This window comes from Ceratotherium simum, chromosome 22 (assembly GCF_057802395.1).
Source record: "Ceratotherium simum simum isolate JZ-2026a chromosome 22, ASM5780239v1, whole genome shotgun sequence".
Classification (NCBI taxonomy): domain Eukaryota; kingdom Metazoa; phylum Chordata; class Mammalia; order Perissodactyla; family Rhinocerotidae; genus Ceratotherium; species Ceratotherium simum.
Window position 1 is genome coordinate 11,385,423 of NC_141921.1, and position 20,795 is coordinate 11,406,217.

Here is a 20,795-nt window from a genome sequence, read left to right on the forward strand (position 1 = left end):
TTCCTCTGGCTCACTATGAGCTTCGGCCAAGTCACATCGCTGCCTTACTTTCCTTCTCTACACCCATAACCAGAACTCCCATGCAAGCTCATATGAAGTTGTCCTGGGCTCTGGGCTGGGGGAGGTTCCATGGATTGTTGCCCTCACCACCACCTTTTTAAAAATCATTTTACTTAATCCTCACAGCAACTCTGTGAGGTACATATTATCTCCCCCATTTTACAGATGGGGAAACTGAGGTTCAGAGCTAAGCGACTTGTAAGAATTGAGCCTGTGCTATTTCCACTCCACCACAAGAATGAATCCAGATACTCTCCAAGGGCTAAGCCCCAGTGGCCCACCCCTCACTGAACCCATATTTCTACCCCATAGCACCAATCTTGGTCCCTGTGTAAGCTGAGCCCAGGTGCCTCTGCCAAGCCTAGACTCCAGCTGCCCCTCTTCATCCGCTGGGCTCCAGGACTCTGGTGCCAAATTTGCTTCAGACCAGGCTCCTCCACTCACTAGATATGGAATGCTGGGAAAGTTACTTTACTCTCTGTACCTCAGTTTCCTCATCTGTAAAAAGAGGGTAACAATAGCACCGACTTCGTAGGGCTGTTTATGAGAACTAAATGAGTTAATATTTGTAGAGAGCTTAGAACACGGCTTCAGTAGCAAGATTAATACGTTAAAAATATTATGGGAGGAGGGATGTTCCCGGGCTCTGGGCTCAGCCTGAAACTCAGTAGAAGGGACATTTTAGTCTCTCCGTTGACACCAGTTCTGCCTCCATAGAGCCCCTGGGTGTGAGCTCAGTCCATGACATTCGAGGCAAGCAGGCTCCATTTTAGAGCAGAGAAGAGCCAGGGCTGAAGAGGGTGAGGGGTCAGTGAGGAGCTGGGGAGCTTTCTGGGATAAGACGAACTGCCCATTGAAATCTGAGTGTCTAGGACATTGGAGAACGAGTGAATGCCAGAGAAGGGTTGGGAGTGATGGTTTTGCTGTCGTGGTCTTCGGAGTGCTGGCATTAGAGTCGCTGAAGAACGGTGTCTGAATGGCCGAGGGGCTGAGGTTGTGGGGAGCCCGGTTCCGGAGAGACCTCAGGATCAGAAATGGTGCTGCACCCGCCGGCTCCTAGAAAGCGCGCCCAACGCTCTCGGCGGCGCATTCCGGAGCCGGTCCCAGCGCTGTGCAACCAGTCCCCACTCCCTCCGGTGAAACTGCCAAATTAAAATGAATCATTTGGCCCATAATGGCCGAGGCGCTTATCGGGGGCAAGCGGACCCGCGGCAGTGCCTTATCTCGGCGGCGCACACGGCCCCGGCGCGCCTCGGCCCATGCTAACGAGGCCCAGAACGTGAGCGGGATTAGAGCGCGGCGGTGGAGGACTGGGGCGCGGGCGGGGGGCGTGGGGCGGGCCTTCGCACTGAGGACCAGGCCTCAAAATGGCCACACGCGTCCCCCAGTAGCGGCAAAAGGTGAGCATTCTGGCCTTTTTCTAGGGCAAAGCAACCTGCGGTCTCACACGGAATTCCCTATCAATTTCCTCCCTCCATTTCCTCCACTCGCAGAAGAGGTCTTTGCTCCTTTCCCCTCGGTTTCTTTCGATGGGGGGCATTTTCCACAGATGCCCTCGCGCTCGCCGCCGCCCCTCCCGCCTCGGAGACTCTCTTCCTTCCTTCCCCTTTTTCCTTACGCAATATACAGAAATGCGCGAGGCGGTGGTTGGTTTTCATTTCTTCTTCGTGGTTGTGTGCATGCGGTGGGATTGTGAGACTGAGTGTATGAGCTGTGGGCAATGTTGACTTCCAAGCGTGGTCTTCTTGGCGATGGGTTGTGTGTCCGAGTGTGATGGTGTCTGCGCCGTTTGGGTGTGTAGATTTGGATTCTTCGAGGCCCTTCTGCGTTTTAATCGTTGTATATAATTGTGCTCGTTTGCCTTCTCATCATGAGTCTGGTTCTGTGTGATGGGTTGTGTGGCATTTGCGATTGTATTTGGTGGCTTCGTTGTTGTGTCGGGCGTGTGTGATCCTGAGTACGTTGGGTTGTGTGTCCATGAGCGATTGCGTTTGTGTCGTGTTGGACAATGCGCGGCCCTGACCATGTCGGCTTGCGGGGCAATGTTGGGCTGTGTTTACTTTGCCTCCCTTCTGTGGGGCTGGACCCCGTGTGGTCCTGTCCTACTGAGTTGTGTGCCTGTGTGCCTGTGTCCATTAGAAGTGCATTTGCAAATCGCTGGGGGGTGGAGGAGGAGGGCGAGCGAGAGATGGAGGCTCAAGTGGAGGAGGCGGCATGGGGGCGGGGAGAGGGGTTTCACATTTTATTCCAAATTATGCGGTATTCGGAAGCCAGTGTTGGCTCGGATGGGCAGACGGAGCCCTGTCGGCGGCTGCTCCGTCCAGAGGCCAGTCTGCGCCTCGGTGTCTGAGGGGTTTGTCAGTGAGTGGGAGGCTCTTCCAGGCTCGAAGCTGAGCAGCGCTCGCAGAGGCCGGCGCCTTCAAGCCGGTAGCCGCCGGCTTCGCTTCCCGACGCACTCAGGCTTCGTCCATTTCTGGTCAGTTTCGCGGGTACGGCCGCGGGGGCTGTGGGAGAGGCCCAGGAAAGACAATGGGCGCCTTCTCCAGGCCTCGCGCCTCGGGTGGGAACCCTCGGGATCATCTCCATGCAACATTTTTCCACCCCCTCCTCGAGTGAGCGACATTCCCGCGTGGGTCGGGTACCTGTCTCATCGGTGGTCGGGGCCGGACTCCGTGGAGGGACCGAATGAGTGCTGCCCTAGCTCGGAAGAAAGGATTTTGTTTTGCTAGTTATTCTAGTTACTAATGTCATCATCATCATCATCACCATTATCATCATTGTATTTTAATTACAATAGTCGTCCAGGAGCACGCGGCTTGTCCCTTTTAGCTTCTTGGGAGCGATAACAAAGCAGTGCGGTTGTCCCCACCAGCTTTCTGTTTTTTAAGTGCTGGGTTTGGGGTAGGGAGAGAAAGTGGAGAGAGGGACGGACACAGAGACTTGGTCATAAAGCAAAAAGGAACCTCGACCTCAGACACCAGGAATGGGTGGATTCCTCCTTCTTCCCAGCCCTCCCCCATTTGGATTAGAAGAGTAGAGAGAAAATCTCCCACATTGGATTAAAACTGCAGGGAAGAATTATTCCTATATTTCCACCAAAGCAGGGGCAAAAAGAAGGAGGCCTTTGCAATTAGTCCAAGACTTCGATATGTGATCATAAACTGGACGATTTAAGCAAAACATATTAAACAAAACCCTCCGGAGGGGGAAGAAAAAAGCAACGTAAATCTCGCTACCGTTACACCCCGGGAAGCAGGAATGGATTGTTTTTACCCTCCTCTCTCTGCCTTGTTTATTGCTGCAAGGAATTATTAGAATTCTCCCCTACTCTGCGGCTCTGAACACCGAAAAATCGAAAATCGTCGTGTAGGAATGGTTGAGGGGAAGGCGGAGGTTTCTTTCTTTCTTTTTTCTTTTTCTTAATCAGTAGGAAGAAAAGAAGGGACCTGGATAGATCAGACATCCCGCCCTCTTCCCCCATCCTCTCGGATCGCGCCCTTCCGACTCCATTCCTGCGGGAAAGTAGCCTTTGGAATTGGGCTCTGGTTTCGCTTTGGGCTGGAGGTGGGCAGGCAGGGGTCTTGGAGAGAATGGGGGCCTTGGAGGTTCTGCCCCACCGACCACGGTCTGAAGACTGATTCACCTTTTCCGACACGCATCGCCCTCACTGCCCCCGGTGCCGGGCTGCGGGCGACGCCGCGCTGCAGCCGCAGCTCCCGCCTGACCAGGGTTCCCGAGCCAACCGCGTAGACACGTCAACGCTTAGAAAACAAACTCGGCCACACTGAACCAGACATCCCGGTTGGAGGGTCCAAAATGTTCCGGGCAGTCTGCGGCGGGGTGGTGGTTGTTGGATTAGTTAGTTAGTCCTGACTGTTCAGGTGTAGGGTTCTTTTTTATGGGGGTGGGGGGAGGCTTCAAACACCTGCAGGTTGGGGGCGGAAAACTGTGCGCGATTCCCTCGGCTGATTGGCGAGGACGTGAGGTAATTCCTAGCCATTGACCCCCATCTCTCTGTCTCCCTCCCTCTCGCCCTCCCTCTTTCTCTCCACCCCCATCTTTCCTGGAAACGCGCTCTGGGCGCGGCAGACTGCCCAGGACCACACCGCGGCCTAACTGCTGGTCTCTCGGAGAGAGAGGGGGGGAAAGCACAGACCCCCGTCCACCGGCTGGACCTCGGCTCCCGCCCCTCTCCGGAGGAGGAGTGAGATCCTATTCAGAAGGACCGGTCTCTCTAAATATGCCCCAGGTGAGTTTCTGGGCAACGAGATCGGTAGAACCAGCGTCCAGTAAGGCCTTGGGTTCCTGCCTGGGGTGGGGGAGGCTGAGGACAGAGGACAGTCCAGTCTCAGATTGGGGAGGGGGGGAGGACAAACCCAGAGCTGGGAATCTGGGATCTGACTCTGCTGCTGACTGTGGCCTCTCTGCCTCTGTGGCTGCCAGCGAGGGCCTTTCTTTTTTCGACCCTGGGTGAAAATAGCTGGTTGGACTTAGTCCCCCAGGCCGCTCCCATCGGTCCCGGTTCTGTGGACGTTTCACAGGCTCATAACTTTGGGGTGACTGTCCGGGTGGTGCTGGCTGCCTGCGCCCGGGGCTCCGGCAGGAAGAAGGCCGCAGCCATCAAGGCTAGCGCAGTCCCAGCTTGGGTGGGCCTGACCGGGGCCTCAGGCCTAGGGTGGGGCCGCGCTGGACACCCCTCCACTCCTGCAGCAGCGGGGAAAATGGTTCTGTTCAGTGGCGATTTTGGTTCTCGTGCAGGCTTGGGGCTCACACCCCAGGGGTGTGAGGGACAGGAGGCTGGCTCTTAGGCGGTGGCTCCAGCCCCAGGCAAGGCAGAGGCTATTTTCATTTAAGAAATTCTTCCCGCCGGGAACCGGGAGCTGCCCAGACCCGGCGCTTGCCCCCGGGGAGCTCCCGGGATCCCGGCCTTGTTCAGGCCTCACGGAAACGAGCGCCAGTCTGGCGACAGGAGATGAGGATCCGGTTTTGGGGGCTGCGAGCTGGGTCTTGGCCGCACAAAGACAGAGGAGTTGTAATGGTCGAGTGCTCTAGTCTAGTGGGACTCAGATCGAAACCTTTGCTGTGCTCCTGCATCGTCCCCAAATAAAAACAAATAAACAAAAATCACTCAGGCTTTCCTTTCAGTAATTGTAACGCAGCCTAGTGATGGAATTTAGTTGCCAACAACCCACAACCGAACGTGCTCGTGCTCGTGAGTCCTCTGGTGGCCTCCTCCAGAGCACGGACCCCCGGCCTGAGCGATCCGGGTTGCAGAAGAGCCCACTAGGTTTTTCTGAGGTCCGGGAGGGGCGGGGAGAGGTCTGCCACAGACCCTGGGGGCCAATCATAGGTTTCTCACAGGGAGCCTCAGATAGGCTCTGGAGAGGGCATTTGGGGCCAGGGTCAGCTCATCTGGAATATGTGCTCCTCTTGCCCCTCAGGGATCCGCTCCTGCAGGGAGCCTCGGAATTAGTCAGATGGTATAAATGTGTTATAAGGAGAGCCTGAGCTCAGTCTGGCAATTGCAGTGTGCACTGCTGGTCACTTGGTTAGAGGCTGGGGCTGAAGCACGTGTCACTGAACGCACAACGGTGCATGGGGACAGTAAGGTAGGGAGCCAGCACCTTGGGGCTAGTATATTTTGCCTGTGATGGTATATTTCTGGTGCATTTCACCACCGCAGGGGAGCCATGGGGAGGGACTGGTATACCTCTGGTGCATTTCTAGTGGCCACAGTGTCTTGGCAGTCCCACTCTATGGATACAGATCTATTGTTTCCGCCATAATCGTAAACTCGCTTCCAGTGAAGCGTTTCGGACCCGCTGCCTTTGCAGCTCTCTACACTAGGTCTTGGGGATTTTGTCGTTTCCGGCCGAGCCCATGGGGCTGGCAGACCCAGGGCACGAGCACTGTCTGAATGGTGATTCTCCATCAGCTATGTGTGTCTGGTGGCAATTGAGCTGAGCTCCGGAGGAGGTTTCAGAAGGTCTGGTCTCTGTTCTGGGGTGGGAGGATGGTTCCCAGGCCGACTCTGGTCCAGAGCAGTGCAGTGGCAGAATGGGAGCTCAATGGCTGCTGGGAGTAATTAAATAGACTTGGCTTGGGGAGGAATTGGGTTTTTGTGTATTTATTTGTGCTATAAAATACCCCAATTATATGATTCTGAGAGCAGAAACCTTATTTCGAACATCTTATGAAGCCTGTCGAGTTGACTGTATTTTAATTTTTTTATTAAAACAACTCGCAAACATCCCCAAACTCTGGACCCAGAGTCTCCTGGTTTTTCTGTTTTCATTCTTGTGGAGGCTTGGCTCCATCGGCATGGAGGCAGGGTGATGGAAGAACCCGAGCAAGTGCGAGTGGGGAGTGGAGCCTCTGCGGTCACCCGCAGTGTGGCTGTGGAGGAGAGAAGGAGCGTCCTCTGCTCCGGGGTATATATGGGAAGGTGTATATGGGAGGGTAGCGCCGACAGAGTCAGGTGGGAGATCTGGTGGCACATAGGCACCTGTAGCCTTGGGCAAGGCGGTCCCCTTGCTAGCCCAGTCTTATGGTAATGTTAACTAATGTATGGTAATGTTATCTAATGATAATATTTTCTTGAGCATTTCACTGTAATGAGGCATTCCTTCCATTTCCCAGAGGACAACACCGAGGTGGGAGAGGGGGATGGCGGAGTGCTGGAAGAGTCCAAGGGCCTTCTTGACACCCCTTCCCACTCGTGCATGGGAGCCCAGACCCCAGTGGCCTCAGGGGCACCCTCTGAATGCCCAGGCTCCATACCACCTCTGCCAGGCCTCCCTTCCAGACCCTACCTCACTTCTGAGTCCAGCTGAGCAGAAGGAGGTGCAGCGTCAGGGAGGTAGGGCCGGATCATCTTCTCCGCTTCCTGATGTCTCATCTCCGGAAGACATGTGTTGAAAGGGGATGTAGGTTCCTCGGATAATTCTCTGCCAGCTGTGGCAGAGTGGACCCCAGGCCCTGTAGCCTCCATTCCCTAAATTCCCTACTTGCACCCCCACCAGGTTTCTGGGTGCATGTGTGTGGTTCTAGGCTGGGAGCAGGTATTGCTGAGAGGCCAGGGAGGTTGGAAAAACACCCAACCTCCCCGCGACAGATTCCCCGCCAAAACCGGGAGGGGGGCGGGAAGAACACGGTCGGGGATTTGTTCCCTCCTCTTCCCTTGCGGCCTGAGAAGGGGAACGGGGTGATATTTCTCTCTGACTCTTTCTACATTTCCTTCCTCCTTTCTCCCCTTCTGTTTTTCTTTCGCTGGCTGTATTCCTTTTCTTCCAATGTCTGCGTCGTTTTTCTCCATCTCTGTCTTTTTGGCCCTCAGTCTCTGTCTCCAGGCGCCCTCCCCTCTTCTCCCAAACCAGAGACCCCCTTTCCCTCCCGCCCCAGCACCGGCGGGTCTTTAGGCCCCGAGAGCGGCTGTGTGTCCACGTGGCGCCAAGTTTGTCCGCTTCTTCTCACGTCTCGGTGCGTGAGTTTCTCTCTCTGCCCTTCACCCCTTACCCCGCCCCACGTGGGTGGGCCCGGGGCGGTGGTCAAAGCGGGCGTCCGCTTGTCTGTCTGTCTGCCCGCAGGATGACGGAGCGGCCGCCGAGCGAGGCGGCACGCAGTGACCCCTCGCTAGAGGGACGGGACGCGGCCGAGGCCCGCATGGCCCCCCCGCACCTGGTCCTGCTGAACGGCGTCGCCAAGGAGACGAGCCGCGCAGCCCCCGCGGAGCCCCCGGTCATCGAGCTGGGCGCGCGCGGCGGCCCGGGGGGCGGCCCCGCCGGTGGGGGCGGCGCCGCGAGGGACTTAAAGGGCCGCGACGCGGCGGCGGCCGAAGCGCGCCATCGGGTGCCCACCACTGAGCTGTGCAGACCTCCCGCCCCGGCGCCCACGCCCGCCTCGGCCCCCGCGGAGCTGCCCGGCGACGGCCGCATGGTGCAGCTGAGCCCGCCCGCGCTGGCGGCCCCCGCCGCCCCCGGCCGCGCGCTGCTCTACAGCCTCAGCCAGCCGCTGGCCTCGCTCGGCAGGTCAGGGGCCGGGCGGGAGGGGCGGGGGTGGCAGGCGGCCGCGGACCCCCGGGGCTCCCCCTCTGCCCTTCGGGAGCCCACTGCCCTTCTCCTGGCGGGGCTGTGCGACTGGAGCGGAGCGCAGGAAGAGAGAGGGTTGTTTTAAACCCGCGGGCGTAAAAGTCTAGAAGCTGGGCCCCCCGTGCGCAAGTGAGAAAGGAGCCCTCTGCGGGAGTGTGTGCGCGCAAGAGGGGCAGATTTGGGGGTGCCATGTGGCTGTGCAGCGTGCACGGGTGTGTGTAAGCGGAGGAGCGGGACTGAAGGCTTGCGGCTGGGTGTGAGCAGAAGCACGGTGTGCTGTGTGGTGGTGGGGGCAGGAGGGAGTCGTGTGAGTGTGGATACCAGGCAAGATTGTCTGAATGCGCTCCGCTGTGAAATTCTGGAACCTGCAGCTCTCTGCGGACAGGTAAGAGACAACGATCTGAGGGCGGTTGCAAGAGGCCCCGCCCCTCTGAATCTGCTTCCAGGGCCCGCCTGGGGAATGCTCCCCCACCCCCCCACCCCCGCCGCGTGTCTGCCCCTAGCTGTGGTCTCTGGCCCGGGCCTGTACTCCGCTTGCTGTGAGGGTGTCCATTTCCCGGCTGAGGCCGCTGAGACGGTGGAGAGATGGAGACAGGTTGGGGTGGGCACAGGAAGATGAGGCAGGGATAGACAGTGTGGGACAGTCAGGGAGTCTGCTGGAGACCCTGAGCACGAAGCTGTAGAGAGCCCCGGCGGGTGATGGAGGGGCACGTCAGCGCTGATGAGTCAGGGTTTCCTGTCTGTTGTCTGTCCACCGGCCCCGTGGGGCCAGGGCGCAGGTGTGGTGAGGTGGGGGGAAGGGGACTGTGTGCCCTTCTGTGGTGCTGAAGCTGCACCAGGTGTGAGGTGTGAAGGCCAAGTCAGCCAGTGTGAACACCTGTTTGGGAATGGAGGTATCTGTGGATTGTGTGCTTGTATCAGGGGAGGGGACTATGTCTGTCTCTGGGAGGTGTGTGTGTTCATTTTTGTGTTTGCTGCAAATGTTCACCTCTGATTCTGTGTGTGTGTTTCATGCTCCTATCCCCAATTCAGGTGTGAGGGGACCAGGGTTGCCCTTGTTTTTTCAGGGCTGGGGGGCTCAAGAATATGTGGGAGGATCGCTAAGGAGCCTCTTTCTCCCCTCCATCCTACATGCGATCCCCGTGATCTGCCTGCTCCCTCCCACAGTGGGTTCTTTGGGGAGCCGGATGCCTTCCCTATGTTCGCCACCAACAACCGAGTGAAGAGGAGACCCTCCCCTTACGAGATGGAGATTACTGATGGTGAGTCTGCCCTGCCCCCATCTTTGTCCTCTCCCCTCAGGCTGGTTAGAGCCCCCTGAAGGAGGGATCATTTGGGGATGGAGATTGCTCCGTAGGTGTTTCACTTAAGATGGGTGGGCCACCTTGGAACCCCCAACTGCCAAAGTCCCTCACCCTGCAAGAGGGTGAGGGGGGCGCATTCACAGTCTTGGGAAGAGGGGACATGGGGATGAGGACACATTGGGGTGCTTAGCCCAAACCTCTAGGGTCAGCTGTAGTCCCCACTCTGGCTCTGTTACACTTGGCAAGGATCCTAGGGGGTGGGCAGAAATGGGTGGTCCCCCTGACTCTAAGCCCTGACCCTCAGGGACTCCCTGCACCTCCTCCCAAGTGCCCTCTGGAGTCTGGAGTCTGTTCCCTGCTGGGCATTGCACCTTCAGGGGTCTCGTCCCAGGTCCCTACGTTGTGGGGCCCTCTTGTCCCCTCTTCCACGCTCTGGGCTCCCCTCCTGACATCATAGATTCTACCCTGCCCCCTCACTTCCCCCAGAAGGGCCTCAGCATTGCTGTTGTGAACTACCTGAGTAGTTTTTAGCCCTGAATTTGGGAGAAGGGGTTGGATGAACGGGAAATTTGGAGCATCCCCTCCCTCTTTCCAAGGTTGACCTGATGTAGTAGATGGCCCCAGCACCAGGGGGCAGGAGAGCAGGCTCTTCAGAGCTGAGGGACTTGGAGCCAGTCCCTGGAGCTCCCAGTGCTTCCGCCTGGCTGGAGACTGGGGCTCCTGAGGAAGGGCACCTGAGGCCTTGGAGCCAGACTGGGATTTATGCAAGGCGCCTTTGGGAGGGATGTGTGTATTGAGCTGGAGGTTCTGGAGGGAAGCCCTCCGTGGTATTCTGCAGAGGTGGGGGCGCTGGAGCCTGGACAAGGACCAGACCTCAAAAGATCCAACCAGCCTGGGGCACAGGGGTGTAGGGTTGAGAGGGAAAGGTGATGGGGTGTCAGTGCTGCTAGGTTAAAGAGGGGTTCATTAGTCGACAGGAGGTGGGTGTACCAAACAGGAAGTAGGCGAGACCAGCTCTGAAGTTCCCCAGGGAAGAGACATTTTCTACAAAGGCCAGAGGCAAGGAAATCAGGCACAGAGGAGAGGAAGAGGAGATGGGGCAAGGGGGTGAGGGGTGGGGGAGGGCAGGAGTGTAGGGAAGCCATTACCCATCAATGTTACCAGTATTTACTGAGCACCCACTCAGTGCCTGGCCAGAGAGAGACAGGACACAGAGGAATGGACAGATTCCGGAAAGAGAAAGGTGTGGAGAGGTGGGTAGTTGTCTGAGAAGGAGCCAGAGAGGAATAGACAGAAATAGGGGTGAAGGGGAGGGTGTGGGGGTGCAGGGTATGTCCACGGGACTTTGAAATCAGAGATTTAACCAAAAAGATTTAACCAAAAGACTCTTTTTCCATAGAAGTGGAACTAATGCAAGGTCTTAAGTCAGGACTTTGCATGGATTCCTGTTGCTCAACTTCTCTGGGCCTCAGTTTCTTCACTTGTAAAGTAAGGAGAATAATGGCTTCCTCACAGGTAGTTGAAAGAGCAGAGTGGGTAAAGTGTTTTTAGGGCCTGGCTTGGGGTGGGTGCTCCTTCTGGAGTCTGTGTACCTCTAGCTGTGACAACAGTCGTAATGCCCCCCCTCCCCACCTAGAAGCTCCATCAAGATCAGCCAGCATGAGCCATGGAGCAGGGACTGTCCTCCCTGTGCCACAGCTGAGGGACTCCCCTCTATCTGGCCTGGAGGCCAGAGAACAGCAAGTGACTTGCTCTGAGGTGCCCAGGGGAGGACGGCCCGGCAGGTGTGCTGTGTTTTCCAGCCTGGGTCTGGCCTTTGGCGAAGAGTCAGCTGGGCTGGGGCCTGCTGGCGTTTGGAAAGACAGCTTCAGAAGCACCGTGGGCAGAGGATGAGTGATCCTCCCCAGGAAAACGTGGTGTGTGTGTGTATAAGTGTGTGTGTGCACGCGTGTGCGTGCATGTAGGAGAGAGAGAGATGATCAGGCAGGAAGTGTCCGCACGGATGAGCTGGGTCACAGACTGACCACAGGGGCCAGGTCAGCCTCAGTGCTGGCCTCAGTCTCCTCAGCTGTGAAATGAGCGGTGGGCCTTAGGTGCTGATGCCTCCTCTCCTCCTCTCCCCCACCCCGTTTCCACCCGCTGAGGTCTGCTTCCAGGGTCACCGGAAGAGGGCAAACTAAAATCCCAGATGAGCAGTTGCTTCCGTGTGCAGAGCTTCCTGAGGATACCCCAGGCCGGTTCTGTGCCTCAGTGTTGGGGAGGGAGGCGGCCACCTCAGCCCAGGAGCTCAGGGACACTAGCAGGGCCCTCCTCTGTCTTCCCTGGCTTTGGGAATCCTCGGTCACGCTTGGGCATTTAGTGCAGTGCTTTGCACACCATAGGTGCTGGATACATGCACACTGGTGTCTGCCACTGCTCTGCAAGTCTTAGTCCATGGACGCTCGTGAATATTGGTCCAGTCTGTAATCAGTGCATTGTAGACGTGGGGAGACTGAGGCAGCCCTTGGATGCCTGCCTAGAGCCTCAGGCCATGCCTGTGCATGGCTGTCGCTCCACTCCTCTCCTGGGGGAGAGAGCCCAGAGGGTAGGTCCTTTCCCTCTGGCCTCTGCTCTCTCCTCCAGTCCTCCACCTACCAGCATGATCTGTCAGTCAGCAGATATTTACTAAGTCCCTACTATGGCTTTCCATTCATCTTTAGAATAAAATTTAAGATATGGGACCTTACTGCACGGCCCTATGGTATCTGGACTCAGCCTGCTCTGATCTCACCCACACTAATCTAGCCGGGCTGGCTTTAGCCATTTTCCAGCCCAGGGCCTTTGCACATGGCGTTCCCTCTTGCCTTCCTGTACCTGGGTGACTCTTCTTCAGCCCTAAGTTCTTACCTTATAGTTGTCACCCCCTCTGATGTCACCCCCAACCAGCTCAGCTAAGTGTGGTGGCTCCTGTCCATCTTTCATTTACATCCAGCCTCCTGTTTTTTGTTTGCTACTTGTTCATCATCTGTCATAAGCTCCGTGAGGGCAGGAATCCTGTCTGTTTTGTCACCATTATTCCTTAATGCCTAGCACAGTGCCTGGTTGTGAGTAAATAACAGACAGAAGGATAATAATAGGTAACATTTATTGAATGTTTACTCTGAGGTCAGTGTTGTCTTAAGTGCTTGACCTGTTGTTAGATCCACGTGACGGTCTTAGGACTTGAGTTACTAGTTTTATCTCTGTTTTACAGATGAAGAAGCTAAGGCACAGAGAGTTTAAGTGACTTGCCCAGAGTCACTGTCTAGTGAGGAATAGACAGGAGTTGAACCCAGAAAGTCTGGCTCCAGAGTTTGTTTTTCTAACTATTGCTGTATGGCCTCTTGGCACAAGTAAATGAAGGAATGAACGATATATGGTCCCTGTCCTTACATGTCTCACAGCCCAGAGAGGGAGACAAGCACAGAAACGTACAGTAATGATCAAGAGTGATGGAGATCAAGTGATTGTAGGGCCATGGCCATTGGTTAGTTCTGTCTAGAGGGGTTGAGGGAGGTCCTCAGAGAGGAGGAAACAAATGAACTGGGTTTTGAAGGATGAGTAAGAGTTTCTAAGCAAAAGGAAAAGAAGGCATTCTGGGTTTCCCAAGTTTTCCAATGGATAGTTTCTCTCCTTCCCCAGGGGAGAAGATGCCTTGGGGGATCTGTAAGCCTGTCTCTTAACCCTTGTCCTCCTACCAGGTCCCCACACCAAAGTCGTGCGGCGCATCTTCACCAACAGCCGGGAGCGATGGCGGCAGCAGAATGTGAACGGGGCTTTCGCTGAGCTCCGCAAGCTGATCCCCACGCATCCCCCGGACAAGAAGCTCAGCAAGAATGAGATCCTCCGCCTGGCCATGAAGTACATCAACTTTCTGGCCAAGCTGCTCAGTGACCAGGAGGAGGAGGGCACCCAGCGGGCCAAGCCTGGCCAGGACCCTGTGGTGGGGGCTGGCGGAGGTGGGGGAGGAGGAGGGGGTGGCGGGCCTCCAGATGACCTCCTGCAGGACGTGCTCTCCCCCAACTCCAGCTGCGGCAGCTCCCTCGACGGGGCAGCCAGCCCGGACAGCTACACGGAGGAGCCGGCGCCCAAGCACACGGCCCGCAGCCTCCATCCCACCGTGTTGCCCGCCACTGATGGAGCAGGCCGTCGGTGATGGTCCGGGGCCGCCCAGGACCATCCAGGAGGGTGCCCGAGGCCGCTGGGCCGGAGGGCTTCAGGGCAGGTGGGTGAGGATTGGGCAGCTCTGAAGCAGGGCAATGGACTTGAGCTTTCCTTGATGTCTGAACTTGGGCAGCCCTGACTGCCCTGGGGCTGGCTGTCCCGGTTCCTGCCTCAGCAGGAGAACAGAAAAATGGAGCGAAGTGGTAGGTACTTTTTATGAAGACGGCACGGTCTTCCCCTTCCCCAAATCCCGAAGACTTCTCAAGGAAGAGGCTTGAGTGGCACTGCTTTTGGCCTGGAGCTTGGGAGCCCTGTCTTGGCTGAGACCTGGGGTTGTCAGCTCTCACCTGAGGCGTCCAGCAGCCTCTGCCGTGCCATTAGCCCCTCCTGAGCTGGCTGGAGTGGCTTTTGTGGCCACTCCGTCCAAATATATAGGTACCCAGTAGCTGCCCATTCTTGAGCCCCGTCTTCTCCCAGGCCCACGTTGGTCCATTCAGCTTGCCAGCTCCTGCAAAGTCAGGAGCTCGAGGTGCCTTCTTCAGGGCCTGGTTGAAGAAGACGGCCAGTGGACAGCCCGGTCTCGACTAGCAGGGCCAGAGGGTCAGAAAAGCCAGGAGCCCTTACTTCTTGCCCTGGGGGTCAAGGCTCTGCCTTCTTCCCACTGAGACTTGCCTTCCTGATCCTTGTGGCTGCGGGGGCCGAGTCTGCAGCTGTGAGCATGTGCCCCATTGGGCTTCGTGCGAAGGCAGAGAAACGGGAAAATGACTAGGGAGAAATTGAGCCAGAGCTGTTTCGGGCACGCGGGCTTCCCATCCTGGTGGTGTCTCAGAGCTGCCTGCCTGTGTTCTCAGCCGCACGCCACTGCTCATGCAGTGAGCAAATGCCGCTGTGCTGAAGGGCTGTGGTGACTGGCTGTGCAGCCCGTCTGTGCATTCTCGGGGACGCTTGGAGGGCCCTCCCTGCTGCAGGGTGTCTGTCTGCTGATGGTCGGGTCTGTGTTCTGCTGAGCACTATCTCTGTCCTGGTGTTCGGGACTTTTTTCCTAGCATTTGGGATTTTTGCTTGATTTCAGTTATTGGTGGGTTCTTTAGGTCCTGGTATGCCCCAGGATCCAGCCCTATGTCTAGGGCATGGGGAACCCGATCAGAGCCCAGTCCCTGGCTGAGACCCCAACATGTGCACATTCACTTAGCAGAGTCTTAAACACCCCGCTATTGTGCAGCTTTCAGTCATCAAGTGTGTGTATGGGAGGTGGGCTTAATGCTACAGGAGTGTGCCCCTCCAAAAGTTGTACATGAAATTTTTGTAAATCAAATCCTTATCCTTCATCTTTTAAGGAAATACTGCTGCAAGTCCTTTTGTAAAGTGAAGAATCCTTTTGTAGAGTGGCCTGCTGCCCCCTCGTTGATCTGTGTCAATCCGGATGGTGGGACGTGGCTTTCTGAAGGCTAGGCCTGCCTGTGACCTGCATTCCGAGCACATGGAACCCAGTGCACACAAGTCCTATATACGCCATTGTACCCTCAAGTCACCCCAGCCGTCTCCCACCAGGCTCTGCCCTTGAGGTCAGAGGGAAAACGATCCTATGGCCCTGCCTTGTCCATAGCAATGTAGGAAGAACCATGGTTTGCCCTCGCCGTGATGGGGCCTTGAGTGCAGCCAGCCGTATGCAGACGGCTGCTCCCTTCCTCTTCCTTTTAAGTTGTGGGGCCCAGTTCGTCGGGATGGGAGCAACATAGCTCTTGTAGCTCTGTGACTTTCCATCCCACTTCAGCCCCCCAAAATCTTATTTTGATGAACATTAGGATTGGTGCATTTCCAATACTTGGCAGCTCCTGTGGGAAGCCCATCCGTCTAAGGATGGAGCACCTGTCCTCGGTCCTAAGGCTGTGCTTGCTCCTGGGGGCTTAATTTGACTTGGGAGTGACAGGTGGCTGCAGTGTGGGCGGGGGGCGGGCTTTAGGAGATGCATCACACATTCACTCAGGAACTCAAGCTTCAGGCTTCCGCTTCTCTCAGACTTGCTGTGACCTGGATAAGCTCTCGCTCTGAGTATTGGGTTCTCATAAATACCCTGGCTTGGCCTGTCTCCTGGGACTGTGCTGTGAGCTGAATGGAATCATGAAGGTAGAAGCATTTTGAGACCGTCAAGAACTCTGTTGTCCTCAGTATCAGTCCTGCAGTGGGGTTTCCCACCCTGAATCCAGGACCTGGGCAGTGGGCTGGTCTGCCTGACTGCACAGCGTTTGGGTAATTTAGGTTCTAGACCACTTTTGTCTATGTTATCTAGATTGGCCTCATTTCTCCAGATTGACCTCATTTCTGTCTCATTCCCAGACAAGGCACAGGAGTGAGAATGGAAAAGAGATATTGGAACATGGGCAGAATACGTAAAACATAAGAAAACTACTCCAAATGGGCCTGGGTAGGGACGGGCAAAGCTTCAGGTCTTTGTAAGAACTAGAGAAGATCCATAATTTTTATTTTCATTTCTAACACCCCCCTCCCTCCACCATACCGTTGTCCTTTCTCACCCTTGAAGAAATGTCCACATTCCAAGAATAATATCTGTAAAAAAGGGGAAAAATGTAAAGGTGAAGAAAACATGACATCAAAGATGACTGTAATGACTGGAGGGTATCCCCTGTTTTAGGAAAAAGTCATACTCTTTTTGTCTGTAGCGTGGGAAACGACAAGATGGTACAACGTTTATCCTTTTCCAAAAACACAACCAAGGGCACAGCATCTATAGTCAGCCGACAAACTATCTCGCCTTTGGGGGGGTCTGGTCGTACTTGTGGTTCCGATGGTACGTGGCCCCTTGCCCGAGGCTCGCCCCCTGCCGGTGTACATGGCGCGTTGCCCCTGTGGGCGGGCCCAGCACTTTCCGTCGATGTTGTACTGTACGTGATGAATTGCGTTGGTCTCTGTGTTTTTCTGCAGAAGAGGAGTGACCGTTCCAGGTACCTTCGCCTTTGTACAGCCCGGAGGCCGACACTGTGGGCGTGACTCTGTAGCGACAAAACCCATGTGGTGATGATGTGTGTATATATGTATGAGGATATATTGGGAAGATTTCTAAATAAAAGTTTTACAAAGGGGCCTGGACTCTGTGCTGGCATGTTGCACCCCTAGATCTGAGAGTTGGGACGTTAAAAGAAAAGACGTGGCAAGAACCTGTCTTCCCTGAAATGGGGAGCCTCCAGGACTCGGCTATCCTCTCAGAGTGAGAGCCCCTGCCCTGAGGCTCCCCACTTGGGTTCTCATTCTTTTCCCTGTGCCAGGCCTCACAGAGGGGGCCTCTTCTCAGCATTGTGCACCCACACTTTTGGCTCAGGGCCACCCTGTGGAGGGTCCCCTCTGTATGTGGAGTTCAGCTCCCATGGCTGGGACAGGTGCTTTTCTTGTAGGTTCTGGAAAGATTAAGGTCTCACGAGAGGAGGGTCCCAGGTTACCTGATGGCTTGATGGCTCTTGAGGATTGGGGGTGCAGGTCTCACGTGGGGCTCAGGGCTGGAGGCCGAGGCTGTGGGAGCAGTGAGTGGAGGCTCAGGAACGGGAATGCTGTTCAGAATCAGGCCTCTGGGTTCTGGGGAGGCCTCTGCGTGGTGACTCTTGGGTCTCGAGGACCTCAGTAGGGGGGTAGGCATTTCCGACGGAGTACCATTCTTTCTTTCTTTTGTTCATTTAACAAACATTTATTGAGCCCCTATGATGGGCCAGTTATTGTTCTAGGCACTGGGACCCAGCGATGTAGAAAACCAAAATCCCTGTTCCTGTGTTGCCTAAATTCTAGCAGGGAGACAGTAAACACACAGACACACACAACCATAATAAGTGTGTTGATTATAGTGTGGATATAGTAAAGATAGAAGGTGATTAGTGTTAAGGAAAAAAGATGTGCTAAGATGAGAACTCAAGGGCCCAAGGATAACTCTGGCTCCTTTGGGTGAGCCTTGTTCATCCAACCGGGCTCTGATCTTGGCTGCCCCGGTCCTAGGGAGCGTCCAGCCGAAGCAAGGAGGGCAAAGGCACCACGTGCTTGGGGCCGTGCTCTGGCCTCTAGGGAAGCTCCTTGCTTTGAGACTTAGTCCTGGGCCAGGGAGGCCAGTGGGAGCGGCCTTGGTGATGGTGGGTGGGCCCTGGACCCAGGGCCTGGCCTGTACTCACAGGCCTGAGGAGCAGCATGGTGAAGGGATGAGAGAGAGAGAGAGGCTGAGAGGCTGAGACAGCAGTCAGGGAGGCAGGGGAACAGCTGGAGAGTGTGGTGTCTCAGAAGCTCAGGCAAAAGGGCATTTGGGGTCAAGGAGGTGGTTAGCCAAGCCCGGCGCAGCTGAGAGGGCAAGCAAGACAAGGCCTGAAAGTGTTGACTGGATTTGGAACGTGGAGTCGCTGCTGACTGCTGAGAACATCAGGGGAGGGTCGAGGCAGCAGCCTGACTGTCGTGGACGGAAGAACGGGAGGGAGGAGCACCAATTTCCAGGAGGACCTTTCCCAGGAGAGGGCGAGGCAGTCCACTGCAGAGAGGTCAGGAAGAGCTAGTCAGCACGCTGGCCACCGGGCAGAGACTGTGAGGCTGTGGCTGCCCAGGCTGGCCAGGCCCTGGGGGTCGCCTGGACTAGTGTCCTCGTCTCCAGGTGGGGACACTGAGGCCCAGAGAGGAAAGGAGTCTTCCCAGGGCCACACGTCCAACGAACAGTGACAGCAGTGGCAGATAGAGTGGGACCAGGCCTCCTGCCTCCGGGACAGCCTGTGTCCACCACAGGGAGGGGACTGCCCCCGGGCACCCTGCTTGAAAGGCCTGCTGGTCTCTCTAGCCTTGCTTCTCTCCGCTTCGCCCTTCATCCCTTTGCTCCCGTTGTACTCTCCTTCTGTTCTGGGCTGCAGTTTTTCTTTAACCGTCCCGTTTTTGCACTTTTTGGTGCTATCCGTCCTCTGCTCCCACCCTGCTTTCTTCTGGTTAACTTGTCCACAGCATCCAGGAGACTGTCCTGCCTCTATGGGGTCAGCTGCCTCCTTTGTGCCCCCTGGGCCCTCCTTCACTCTGTGCTGTGTGACGTGTGTCCACCTGTCCACTTCCCCACTACACACGAGCTCCTCGGGGCGAGACCAAGTTGGATTTGTCTTGTCGCCTCTGGCGCTCTTCGTCAGACCTGGCACAGGCCCCTTTCAACATTTGCTGAGTGAAAAGGTTCCCCCGTATGGAATCTTCTAGCTCAGTTTTGAGAGCAGCATGGAATGAGAAGGTGGAGGGGGTGGATGGGGTGGGGGGAGCAGGGGCATTCCTACAAAGATGCCTGCTCCAATGCCCCCCCTAAAGCCACAGCCCGGGGCTGGTCAGGGGCAGGTGGACAGCTCTGCCCCTTTTGTTGGTGGGAAGGCAGGGTATGAGCTTTCTCGGGCTGGGCCCCGACAGCCCGGTTATCGTCCTGGACCTGGGCGGGGTGAGGCGGGGTGATGAAGACCAGGAGGCTGCTTATCTGGTCTGCTCACAGCGGCCTCGCCTCCTCATGCGCCCACTCCCCTTTCCCTACTTGCAAAACAGCTAACTGTTCCCCAGGAGCCAGCAGCCCCTCTGGCCCTGTGGCCCACGTGAGCCAGGCAAGACCTCTGACCGGCCTGCTCGGGACAGGCCACGGGGCCAGGCGCAGTGTCCAGCAGTAGAGGCTGGGAGTCAGAAAAGGAGAGAGTCAGGCTTGCCCAGGGCACCCTCTCTGTTGTCCAGAGGAGGAAATGAGGGCTGGAGAGGGCACGGGGCTTCACCAGGGTTACTCAGGATTTGAATTCAGGTCTGAGTCGAGACCCAGCGCTCACTGCCCTCAGGAGAGGAAGAGGAAACAGCCCATACGTCGTTGGTGTTCTTGGAGCAGAAAGGCCTGGTCTGTGGGGGAACAGCAGCTCAGCTAGTCCCGGAGCCTGCCCAGGGCTGCGAGCAGTCCGTGTGGGCACTGCAGGGCTCGCCTACAGCAACGGGCTCAGCTTGAGGACAGGCTTGTGGGCAGTGAGGACAGTCGATGTGGTGTCAGCTCGGGACACAAGTAGGACTGAGCAGGAAAGGCAGGTGGGCCACAGAAAGAGCCTGGCCTTTGGGGTCAGACTCACCCCGGTTGAAGTCCCAGGGCTGCTTATTGCACTTGCTGTGTGACTTTCCGTAAATCACCTAACATCTCAGAGCTTCAGTTTCCTCATCTGTTAAATGAAGAATTAACACCCGTCTTACAGGGCTGTCATGGAATTTCAAAATAATATATGTAAAGTGCTTGTGTTTTATAGAGAAAGCCATTATTATTGCTGGAAATGGGGTTGGGATAAGGCTGCGCTTGGGAATGGCAAAAGAGAGCAAGAGGGCGGGGTAGCGGGAACATTAACCATTCACAGCAGCAGGAATTCCTCTGCTCCTGCACCATGCCGGGCAGTGCTGGGGAGCCAGCAAGGCCTCTTCCCTGTCCCTGTCTGAGGGTTTGGCAGGCTGGGTGGAAGTAGGGTGGAGGGGAACAGATACGGAGCATTACGACCCTGGAGGCAAGTGCTGTGAGAGAGATGCCCAGTGGCCCTGGCAGTGGAGGCCAGAGTAAATGTTCGCTGAACTGAAGGAGCCTGAAGAGGAGGCTGGGGGGGGGGGCTTCCTGGAGGAGGTACCATTTCCTTTATTCCAGGTGCCTTTGCAGGGAGGCGCAGCCTGTCCTGAGCCCCAGCATCTTCTCCCAACAGCAGGCGTGAGCTGCTCCTGCTCCTGCTGGGCTGTCTGGGTCGGGCAGGGCTGTGCTGCTGGAGGTACCTGAGGCCCACTGTGACATTCCCTCTGGCTCTCCTTTCTCCCCCCTCGCTTGGTCTGAGCCCTGCCTCCCTCCTCACCTCCTGGCCTTCTCTGTCCACACAATAACAGGATGTGATCCGTTCCAGAGAGGAAGTGGGGAGGACGGCAGTGCTGATAGCACGTTTCTGACTCTGCTCGTCGCACCTCCCCTCCCCTCTGGACCAGCCCCTGACGCTGCCTCCTCCCCAGGGCCCTGCCCAGCCTCTCTCTGGTTCCGAGGGATGAGTTTGGGATCTTCCGGCTTCCCCGAGGCCTGTGTAAGGCCGTGGAGAGATATGCTCTGGCCCTCGGCAGGGCCTGCCCTCCTAGCTCTGGGTTTGCTGGCCCGGAGACGATTGTCTGAGAC

The 20,795-nt window shown here is 56.5% G+C and overlaps 1 protein-coding gene across 5 annotated transcripts; it reads left to right on the forward strand.

The window, feature by feature from the left end:
- The first annotated feature begins 1,377 nt into the window (after positions 1-1,377).
- TAL1 (TAL bHLH transcription factor 1, erythroid differentiation factor) lies at positions 1,378-16,731 on the forward strand. Of its 5 annotated transcripts, none has more exons than XM_087445986.1 (5): positions 1,378-1,460; positions 4,150-4,309; positions 7,647-8,087; positions 9,315-9,409; positions 13,171-16,731. In XM_087445986.1, the coding sequence occupies exons 3-5, from the start codon at positions 7,648-7,650 to the stop codon at positions 13,623-13,625; spliced, it is 990 nt and encodes a 329-aa protein (XP_087302112.1). In that variant the 5' UTR covers positions 1,378-1,460; positions 4,150-4,309; position 7,647; the 3' UTR covers positions 13,626-16,731. The 5 variants fall into 5 exon arrangements, 4 of the variants coding, with proteins under 4 accessions (XP_087302112.1, XP_087302111.1, XP_087302113.1 ...); XR_015555755.1 differs by lacking the exon at positions 1,378-1,460 and having other exon boundaries at positions 2,301-4,309; positions 13,171-15,198; positions 16,577-16,731; XM_087445985.1 differs by lacking the exon at positions 1,378-1,460 and adding an exon at positions 2,301-2,536.
- Positions 16,732-20,795: the final 4,064 nt, after the last annotated feature.